The sequence below is a fragment of the Equus quagga genome, chromosome 13 (genome assembly GCF_021613505.1).
Source record: "Equus quagga isolate Etosha38 chromosome 13, UCLA_HA_Equagga_1.0, whole genome shotgun sequence".
In the NCBI taxonomy this organism is placed as follows: Eukaryota; Metazoa; Chordata; class Mammalia; order Perissodactyla; family Equidae; genus Equus; species Equus quagga.
Genome location: NC_060279.1, coordinates 63,394,060 through 63,405,136, shown reverse-complemented (window position 1 = coordinate 63,405,136; position 11,077 = coordinate 63,394,060). Strand labels below are relative to the sequence as shown.

The 11,077-nt window shown below is 42.5% G+C and overlaps 2 protein-coding genes across 3 annotated transcripts; one reads left to right on the top strand and one right to left on the bottom strand.

The window, feature by feature from the left end:
- Window positions 1–183: 183 nt before the first annotated feature.
- NIP7 (nucleolar pre-rRNA processing protein NIP7) lies at window positions 184–11,004 on the bottom strand. Of its 2 annotated transcripts, none has more exons than XM_046683620.1 (5): window positions 10,854–11,004; window positions 10,648–10,734; window positions 10,414–10,552; window positions 9,744–9,884; window positions 184–394 (listed from the first exon to the last, which is right to left on the bottom strand). In XM_046683620.1, exons 1-5 carry the CDS (start codon window positions 10,907–10,909, stop codon window positions 341–343), a joined length of 477 nt encoding a protein of 158 aa, XP_046539576.1. In that variant the 5' UTR covers window positions 10,910–11,004; the 3' UTR covers window positions 184–340. The 2 variants fall into 2 exon arrangements, with proteins under 2 accessions (XP_046539576.1, XP_046539575.1); XM_046683619.1 differs by lacking the exon at window positions 184–394 and adding an exon at window positions 7,263–9,535 and having other exon boundaries at window positions 10,854–10,996.
- TMED6 (transmembrane p24 trafficking protein 6) lies at window positions 1,903–7,550 on the top strand. The gene is made up of 4 exons (XM_046683621.1): window positions 1,903–2,130; window positions 3,369–3,495; window positions 4,817–4,965; window positions 7,317–7,550. Exons 1-4 carry the CDS (start codon window positions 1,918–1,920, stop codon window positions 7,548–7,550), a joined length of 723 nt encoding a protein of 240 aa, XP_046539577.1. The 5' UTR covers window positions 1,903–1,917.
- Window positions 11,005–11,077: the final 73 nt, after the last annotated feature.

Genomic DNA, 11,077 nt, shown 5'->3' with positions numbered 1-11,077 from the left:
CGTGTCGAACAGAGATGTGGAAATTTCCTCTTAATTTGTCCATTTCTTCATATAACATACTTCTGGGGACAGAAACAATCCCCCTTTCTCACTTTTGAGTGAGTGAAAGGCAAGATGTAAAGAAATGCTGAAGTTTTCAAATTCATCCTGTAGTTACAACTTCGAAACTTTTGTACAGCTTTATTACCTGTTAACTACATGTTTGGGGGTTTGGTAATACTGTTTTTCTGTCAGTTAACCCCAAATGAAACCACAGTGAGAAGGTGAGAACATGATTTCCTCTCCATCTGGCCATCTCTCCATCTGGTTTCAGCTAGTTGAGGTCTCCCTCCGAATCAGATTAGGATCCAGAAGCTTTTCTCCCGTCAACTGTCACATCATTAGATGGTGGTCTCTAGGTAGAAGAGCGACACTGTGATGCATTTAAAGAAGTAAAATATCCTGATCAGTGCTTCTCAGATTTGAGAAACACATAGGTCCATTAACATTTTTTAACATAACTTCAGTGTTATTTTTATTATGATGTTACTGAAATGTGTACAAACAAAACTCTGCCTAGCGCTTCTATAGAACTATAAAACTTACTGTGAACTCATGACTGTTTGCTGAATCTAAGTCACTGCTAGAGACATGAGTAGTGCTAGGACTGTGGCGGTGCTGGGACTCGGGTGGGAGTACCTGTGCCACTGTGAACTGAGAAATGATCCCAGTCTCCTACCTTCCCCACCTCCTCCTCAGCAAGACTGCTGCAGAGCCGCTGTGCCTCAGAGCGCTGTGATATCATTGGCCTTCACTAGAACAGAACACAATTATGAAGGCTGTTCTTTGGTTATTAGCTTGGGACAGTTAAAGGATTACCACTTGGAATCAATGCGATGAATTCTAAAGTAATACTTGGTTAGAAGGTGCTAATGCTATTTTGTTTTTTAAGATTATGGCTGAAATAAAAATTGACATTGTCAGAACTCAAGAGATTGACAGAACACTGTCCTGGTAGGTAAGAGTGTATGGCCCACTTGGCCTCAGCTGTGCCACCTGTGCCTGTGGGATGGTGAGCTAGCCACTGGAATCCTGAATGTCCATTTCCTCATCTCTAATGCAGTAGGTAATGATATCTCCCATGTAGGGCAGTTGTGAGAATAAAATAAGATGCAGGTAAATCTCTTAGCTCCGTGCCGACCATGGAGTCAGTGGGTGTTCAATGAGCCTTTCTCTCCCTGTGGGTGCTGAAGACGTCATGGATAAAAGAAGAAAGATCAAGGGTTTGAACAATATAATCTGTAAGTGGGTTTTGAATGGCTTTAGATGAGTGTATCAGTCAGGTGGAAGGTGGCAGAACGAGGAGGATTACCAGTGGAGGAGTTTGACCGCTGTCTCTTGCTCACTCTGTTCATCCATTTCAAGTTGTGCACACATTTCTATGCTGTGCTTGGCTCTCTAAGCTGTAGTACTGGCAGAAAGTCCACTTAACAGGTGTTGCCCCACACGTCTTAGAGGAGCAATAGGTAGCATCTAGCAATCTGATATGAATAAGAGAAAAAACTCCCTAGACCCCCTTTGTCTATATATTCAGATGGTTGTAAGTAAACTTACCCAATGTTTATCTCCAAGAAGCAAGAAGTGAAAAATAACAGCCCAAAGGAAGGCTGGAAATACCTCTTCTGAAGTGGTAGATCCTATCTAGCACCTGTGAAGTAGGTTTGGTAAGCCATTGAGTTTTTGAGGTGAAAGCAAACACTTCCTGTGAGCCAAACATGGGGGTATCATGCCAGTTCTATTATGGAATATCTCTGTGTGGCCCTGAAACTGGCCTGAGTGTGACTTGCGGAGTTAATGATTACCCCAGTAGTGGTCTAATCTCTTGGTTCCACTGGGCTGCAAGCAGTTTGGCCTGCAGAGGAGTCTCAAGAGAGCAGCATGTTCCCTTTGCTCTTTGGGGCTGGACTGGTGGTTCTGAACCTAGTGACTTCTGCTAGGAGCCAGAAGACAGAACCCCTTAGTGGCTCTGGGGACCAGACACTCTTCCATGGAGCAGATCGATGTGACTTTGCCATCATGATCCCTTCAGGAGGCACAGAATGCTTTTGGCAATTTGCCCGCCAGACTGGATACTTCTATTTCAGTTATGAGGTGGGTACTTGGGCTCCTCTGGCCATACTGGGGACTTGGGCTTTTTTGTTTCTTTTTGTAAAGTGGGTCAGGTTTTAGACAAACACAAGCTCTGGTTGTCTTTATTATGCTGTGATTCCCCACCTGTTAATGAAATGGACCTGCAGGTAGATGGAAACTCTCAATGGATGAATAGTGACTAAAACATGTGGCTTGGCTTCTCAAACTGGGGGTGCTGGATGTGTGCTCAAAGCCATGGGACAAACAGTGTGCCTCTTCCAGGAGAGAGAACCAGCACATTTACTCCCATTTGGAGAGGAGAGGGGAGAGGATACATTTTTAAAATATTAGAACAATATGGCTATGGTACAAAGTCGAATGAAAAGTCACATGACCTTTGGAGACAGACCCAGAGATTTCAAAGAAACACTTCAGTTTATGAGGTTTGGGGAGCAACATCCACTCTTTGCCTTTAGGGGTAATTCCAGCAAATTGGAGAATCACTCGCTCAAGGTTTCTCTGTTCAGCCAGACAGTCCTGTTTCTTTTAGGAAGGTAAATGTTTTCAAGTTGCCTGTTCACAGGCCAAGTCCTTTCACCCATCCTTTGGTCTTAGACCACAGTGCCCAAAGATGGTCTCCTCAATAGTAAAGTTAAAGGCTGTTCATTTCTTTTGTTTATCTTAGAAACCTGTTAACTTTCTAATTTTTGTTTACATAGTAATAGACTATATTGATCTTATTCCATGCCGCTATAACTTAAAACATTTTAAATTAACTTATCAGAGCTTTTTCTTATCTCTGAATTTATAACAGAACAGTAGCTACTAGTTAGCTCGCTGTAGCCTGAGCTTATCAGGACCCAGCATGAGGACAAGTGCCTAAATCTGGAACACCACCAGGGAAGTCAAAACCAAGCAAGTTCGGTTAAGAACTCCAGGGCCAGAATCATACATACCAACCGATACATGCCAGCTGTATGGTCTGAGACATGTCTTCTTAACATGGGTGCTGTTGGGATTTTGGACAATTCTTTGTCCTGCAATACTGTTTCTAACATGGCAGGATGTTCAGCATTGCTGTCCTTCCTTAGCCCCGAACACCACTGTTGTCTGAATCCAAATTCCCAGAGGATGTTGGGCAGTACCATCCCTGATTGAGAACCACTGTGCTGATGATCACGGAGTGTCAATCTTGGCAATTAGCTAGCTTCTTGGTGATGCAGCAGGGACTTTTCTCCCTCTTTAATGTGTCTTGGCAGGTTCAGCGGACAGTGGGAATGTCACGTGACCGGCATGTTGCTGCCACCGCACATACCCCACAGGGTTTCCTCATAGATACCTCTCAGGATGTTCGGGGCCAGATTAACTTCCCTACCCAAGAGACAGGTCTGTTTTCATCACCACAGCTATTACAATAATCATAAGTTTCTTTGAAATTGGGGAAATAATGAAGTATTGAAATTATCTGAGACGTAAAAGCCTGGGCTTTTTCACATAGGGATGGTGAAACGATAAGAAAAAAATTTAGCTTTCAATACCAAAAACCAGTTTTCCTGCAGACTGCCGATGGCCAAGGACATTAAGCGGCAGTCCACTAGCAGTTTGCGGGCAGAGTCTCCAGGTGACTAATTATTCTAACTGCAGGGTCTAGAAGCTCAATTTTATCTCATCATCTCAACTGACTAGTTTATGGGAAAATGACCAAAACAGACTCATTTATGATACAGAATTCCAATTAATTAATTTATTATGAGATAGCGTTTCTTTCCAGTCACCAGAATACTTGAACCAGTTACCAAAAAGCAGACTAGAACAAAAGAAAATGCAAGGCCACGAAAAACATCCACGTTCCACAACAAAGCACTCCTTCAGTCACCAGAAAATTCCTACAGCCAGATGGAGCCTATCCCCATCCTGGACGGCACCAGTCAGTTTTAATTGCCCTCTGTACCAGCCAGGTATACAAAAAAAGACAGTGTTTCTCAACAGGGGCATAAAACAATGCCCCTTTGTGTAGCACAGGATATTCAGCATTATAGGATAGTTAGCATCTTTGGCCCTTACATGCCAGCAGTGCCTTCCAATCATTTCAACAATCAAATACACGGCCACACCTTTCAAATCCTGCTCCTCCCCACTCCCCGCTCCCCACACAAGGGGAGGTGACTCCAGTTGAGAACCAGCACCAGTCCGTGCCCCAAACCAGCAGTCCCTGTACAGACCACCTTGCAGGAAGTTACTCCAGCAGGATAACTGCTTTTATTCACAACATACCAATTTTTTCCCTAGATTCAAGTTCACAATGGTATCCCCCAGCTCTAACGGTGTACAAGAAGCAGGCAAACACAATGTTCTTAATTTCAACTCAATTGAAATTAAGTTGAGAAGTTCCTTAATAAGGGATGTGGGAATTATAGGTTGAAAACGAGGGAGAAAACATTGTTTTCTATCCAGTATAGAACTAAAGTTACTAAAATTTGGCAAAACATGTTGTAAATAATATTTAGTAAAATAAGTTTCATGTAAGATAAGTGTCTTCCACATCAAAAATTGGGTCTTTGTGCTTCCTAAGTAAAAAGAAGGTGCTATAGAGGCACGTTTAACACTGGAGAACAGTCATCTCCAGGGAAATTTAGAGGGTGGGAGGGTGAGAGATCAGCAAAGGGTGGGAGACCAAGACTTGCTAATGATCTAGGGATTCCTACAGGTTTTTATCAGCTTTGTCTAAAAAATCAGCAAAATCGCTTTGGTTCTGTGCAAGTGTACCTCAATTTTGGAGTCTTCTATGAGGATCCTGAGATGGACCACAAACAGAATGAGAGAAAACAACTGAATGATACTCTGGATGCAATTGAGGTAATTGTTTTGTGGGAGATAAACATCCGTGGAAACTGATTTTCAATTTGGAGGAAAGATTAAAATTATGGAAGTACCAGGGCCGGCCCAGTGGCACAGTGGTTAAGTTCGCGCGTTCTGCTTCTCGGCGGCCTGGGGTTCACCGGTTCGAATCCCAGGTGCGGACATGGCACCGCTTGGCAAAAGCCATGCTGTGGTAGGCGTCCCACATATAAAGTAGAGGAAAATGGGCATGGATATTAGCTCAGGGCCAGTCTTCCTCAGCAAAAAGAGGAGGATTGGCAGTAGTTAGCTCAGGGCTAATCTCCGTCAAAAAAGAAAAAAGAAATAAATAAAATTATGGAAGTACCATCATTTGAGTGAGGGCTCATTTGGTTAGAAACCAACCAGGTAAGGGGATTTGAAGACTTTAACTTTCATGACTCAGAGTTCTTCAAATTCCTCACTTGTTTTATACCAAGGGGTTGGCTCACAGGCCAAATCTGGCCCATTGCTTGTTTTTCTTTTAAGGTTTTTTATTTTTTATTTTTCCTTCTTCTCCCCAAAGCCCCCCAGTACATAGTTGTATATTTTAGTTGTGGGTCCTTCCAGTAGTGCTATGTGGGACGCCACCTCAGCATGGCTTGATGAGCGGTGCTAGGTCCACGCCCAGGATCCGAACTGGCAAAACCCTGGGCCACCAAAGCAGAGCGCAGGGACTTACCCACTCAGCCACGGGGCCGGCCCTGTCTGTTTTTTAATTCAGATATAATTCACCATTTTAAAGTGTACAATTCAGTGGGTTTTATATATCCCCAACGTCCTGCAACCATTACCAGCATCTAATTCCAGAAGTTTCATCACCCCCAAAATAAACTCCATACCCATTAGTCACTCTGTCCCTCATGCCCCCCAGACCTGGGTACTCACTCACTAATCTACCTTCTGTCTCTATACATTTGCCTATTGTGTACATTTCATATGAGTAGAATCATACATTATGGCCTTTTGTGTCCGGCTTCTTTCATTTGACATGTTCATTCCTTTTTATGGATGAATAATACTCTATTGCATGGATATACCATATTTTGTTTATCCATTCATGAGTTGACAGACAACTGGGTTATTTCCACTTTTTGGCTATCATGAATAATGCTGTTATGAACATGTTTTCATTTCTGTATACATAGAAGTGGTATATTCTGCTGGGTCATATGGTAGCTGTTTAACTTTGTGAGAAACTGCTGTTTTCCACAGCAGCTAAACCATTTTACACTCCCACCAGAAGTGTATGAGGGTTGCAATTTCTCCACATCCTTGCCGACATCTTATTGTCTTTCTTATTATAGCCATCCTAATGGGTGTGAAGTGATAGCGTGTGGTTGTTTTTTTTTTTTTAAAGATTTTATTTTTCCTTTTTCTCCCCAAAGCCCCCCGGTACATATGTGTGTATTTTTGGTTGTCGGTCCTTCTAGTTGTGGCATGTGGGATGCCGCCTCAGCATGGCTTGACAAGCAGTGCCAGGTCTGCGTCCAGGATTGGAACTAGCAAAAACCTGAGCCGCCAAAGCGGAGTGCGTGAACTTATCCACTCGGCCACAGGGCCAGCTCCTAGCTTGTGGTTTTGAGTTGTGTCTAATGACTAAAGACATTGAGGATCGCTTCATGTGCTTTTGGCCCTTTGTATATCTTCTTTGGAGAAATGTCTATTCAAATCCTCTATTTTAAAATTGGATTGTCTTTTTATTGTTAAGGTCTAAGAGTTTTTTATATATTCTGGATATGATTTGCAGTATTTTCTCCCATTCTGTGGGATGTCTTTTCCCTTTTTTGATAGTCTCCTTGATGCACAAAAGCCCACTGCTTTTTTTTGTACACAGTTTTACTATAACACAGCATACTCATTTGACAATTACAACTTGTCTATGGCTGTTTTTGTGCTACAATGGCAGAGTTGAGTAGTTGCAACAGAGACCATATGGCCTGCAAAGCCCAAAATATTTACTATCTTGTCCTTTAATTAAAAGTTTGTAGGCCCTTATTTTCTACCATATACAAAGAACAGAAGACATCCCCAGAAGGGCACTATGTGCTGAGGAAATGTGTAAATCTAGAGACACTCCACAAGGGCTCTCTAGTTTCAGCACTGAAGTTTTTCATTATAAAAATTATTTTTATTTAAAGTCCAGGCCACTTTTTCATATACAGCAAAACCAGAATATATCAACTACAACAGCCAACTTACTACATATCATAAAATCATACAAATAAGTTACTCAACTTCCAGATAACTTAGGGTAGTGCTGGTAAGCACCCAGCTGAGCTTAGATGGCAGGTAGGGAGGACTCCTTTATTTTATTGTGTGTCCCACAGGAGAGTACACAAAAGGTGCAGAACAATATCTTTCACATGTGGCGATACTACAACTTTGCCCGAATGAGGAAAAGGGCGGACTTTTTCCTTCTCCAATCAAATTATAACTATGTGAACTGGTGGTCAACAGCCCAGAGCCTTGTTATTGTTCTTTCTGGAATCCTGCAGCTGTATTTCTTGAAGCGTCTCTTCAATGTCCCACTGACTACAGGCACAAAGAAACCAAGATGCTAAGCTAAAACAACTACAGTGCCGTGGCTCTTTCCTTCTGGGGCAGAACCTTCGTCAAAGCTTTGGTCAAACCAGCTTTGTAAAGTTCTTGAAAAAGATCAATTTCCCCTGTTAGAAAGTTTTAGTCTGTTGCTGTCATCTACACAGGCAAAAAATGGCAATAAAATAAACGTTACCATCAAAATACTGTTCATCATATAGCAGTCCCTCAACCGTCACTAAGTCTATGTAGAGGTTAACAGAGAACCTCAGAAGGGAGAAGAGTTGGAAAAAATGGGACAAAAACAGAAATCCGGTTTTATATGTTGCATACAAAAATAGGAGTTGGTAGACTGCTTTTTTGTAGTTGAAAAATGTTTATTTTTAGAGATAAAATACCTTTGGAATTTAAAATAAGCAGTATATTTGTTAAAGAAAATGTTTTACAATACAGCTGGTTTTAAAATTTTTGAAATGTTTTTCATTTTTAAAAAATATTTTAACAATTCTAAAAATAATTTTGGGAGATGTGGGGAAGGAGGGAGGAATTGAATTATTTCAGGGTCTCTGATTAGTGCTTTTTGTCTAGTCGAGTCAGGTTAAGTAAAGGTTCGTAAGAGAAATTATGTTTTAGGAAATCAAGGTGATAAAAATAACATTCAGCCTGGGATCATGTTGTCCAAGAAAGAAAGATCAAGGGGGAAAAAAAGCTTGTACCATCAAGTGATGATTGGTTAGGGATGTGGTGTATATATATATACACACAGACACACACACACACACACACAATGGAATACTACTCAACCATGAAAAAGAACAATCATCCCATCCGCAACAACATGGATGGACCTTGAGGGTATTATGTTAAGCGAAATAAGCCAGAGAAAGACAAACGCTGTATGATTCCACTCATACGTGGAAGTTAAACAAACACACAGACAAAGGCAACAGTTCAGTGGTTACCAGGGGGGAAAGGGGTTACGGGGTGGGCCCGAGGGGCGAAGGGGCACATTCATATGGTGACTGACAAATAGTAACGTACAACTGAAATTTTACAATGTTATAAACTATCATGACCTCAATAATAATTAAAAGCTTATAAAAACCAAGTTAATATAATCAAACTATACTCATAAAATCCTACTCTCAGTAATAGGAATACTCAGTATATGCAATATAAAAATAATTCTTACCATTTATTCAACACCTATCATTTGTCAGGCACTGTGCTAAATGTTTTACAACGATGATTTCTGATTCCAGAAACCATTCTTAGGTAGATAATTAACGCTGTTTTTTGAAACAGAAGAAGAAAATAAAGCTTATTAAAATTTAATGACTCATCAAAGACCCTGGAGCTGGTAGGTATCAGAATTCGGGTGTGAATCTGTTTTTCTTCCACACCACACAGCACCTACCCTATGGAAAATTAGCAGAATAAATTGTTATTATTTTATCCAAATTTCATTTGTATAATCCCAGACATGGCCTACTAGTCTATCTTGCATAGTACTAATAAATAATTAAGAAAATTCATTGTGTTCCTTTCATGTGTTTGGAAAATAATGTTATCACAGATAACAATAAGCTATTCTTGTCCTCAGTTCCAACGATTCAGAAGCTGTTACTCAAAACAAGAAGCCCTCTGAGTCAAACATAAAACACTATTCTATTTAGTCACAAACACAAAGATCTGAAACCCCATTTTTGAGCCATTTCTGTGTATAAGAATCCAGCCTGAAATCGTCGATAATAGAATATTACACTAAAAAGTCCCTGAAGAAGTCACAGTGTTGACAAAATACGACAGGATGGTGGAGCCTACACAGACACAGGAAACAAAGCTAGGCCCTTCCACACAGCCACAAGTCCTTGCGACGATTTCGTTTTTAAGTCAATGTCTCTTCATGCCGCACATATTCCCCAATGTCTGCTTGATGAAATACCACAATCGCCATGGGGTCTACTTTCCTGCAGTCTTGTGTGGACTTTGCTGCCACCCCAAAACCCTAAGATTCAAAAGAAGAGACACTGATTCACTCAAGCAATTCAATAAGCATGCACTGAGGGCTAGAAATAACAAGCATGAAAAAAATACAGTTCTTCCAACAATTCAAAAGATGCTGAAAATTTTCTCTCTCAAGCACACAGATTGAAAATACATCCTTGTTGAAAAAAAGATACTTGATTTGTGTACGAGCTACCATCTCTACTCACCAAAGGGATGTCTGCCATGGAGTACACCACCACTCCCTGGTACTGAGAAGTATTTTCAGTGATTCGGCCCAGTCCAGATTTCAACACGTGGTTCCCATACAGGAAGGACTGCTCTGCTCCAGGTTTTATCCACACTTTATACTATAAAAAAGAGAATTAAATCCAAGAGACGTAAAAATGCTAACAGTCATACCCCTGCAGATAAGCTGGCTGCTGGATCTGTGATTAATTTCTTGAAACAATTTTAAGGAAAAGAAAGGATGCATGTTTCCCTCACTCTGTTCACCGCCTGAACAGAACTGCCAGGAGGTTCTTTTCTCAATTCTAGAAGCAACTTCTCCCTTGGACAGTTTAACAGCTCTCTTTCTGGACCCCACTCTGTTCCTCATCACAGCCTCCTATTTGCTTTTTAATCTTCAGCTGGATCTGTATAGGCTTTTCTACTTTGCTGGAGATAACTAGAACCACAGCGCCATACAGCACTCGTACCCCGAGGCCCTAACCATGCCCGAACAGCACGACCCACAAACATCTCCATGTGCTGGCACTGACCCCAAGCACTGTCGGGGACTCTGTGGCAGAGAAGCTGCCCAATTATCTGCGCGCTGAAGTGGGCCTCATCCTTGACTTCCTCCATCCCCAGAGGCAGACTGGAAACCACTGCACAAACCTTGGCATAGGGTGCAAGGTAATCCAGAGCTGTGATGTGCAACCGGAACTTGTGAGTCTTCGTGAATTTTCCAAAGCAGGTCCCCAGCGACACCAGCTTGTCACCGGAGATGTTAGCAGCCAACTTCATGATCTTCTCACTAAAGGAGTAAGGAAGAAGGAGCTGTCAGATGAGGGAGGCTAGTGGGACCCAGGCCCCCACCCGAGTCCATGCTGCCCCCCGTCTCCGCCTCACCTCACGTAGTACACCCGGTCGTTGTGCAGCCTGAAGCAGTAGGTGCCGTCGGGCCTGTCGACCAGCAGCTGAAGATTCTCCCCGATGCTGAGAGCAAATGGAGAACTGGAGGCCGCGCCCGAACTTTCTCGTCCCGGCTGCGCAACCCTACTCCCCCCACGCCCCTCCCGGCCACACACACTCCCTCTTCCACCCCGCGCACTCACTATTTTGCTATCTTCTCAAACATTACACGAGTCTCCTCTTCGGTCAAAGGCCGCATTCTCCCGCTGGCTTAAGGCACGAGATCCTCGTGCCTCAGTCGCCGGAAACGGAAGTCAGTCTCCAGCCGCTCCCTGGCAACCCCAAAGCCTGCCTCTCTAGCTGCCTTTCACTCGTTCCCCACGCCGGCGCCCCGTAGCCTGGAGGACCGTCGGGGTTAGAAAGCTGG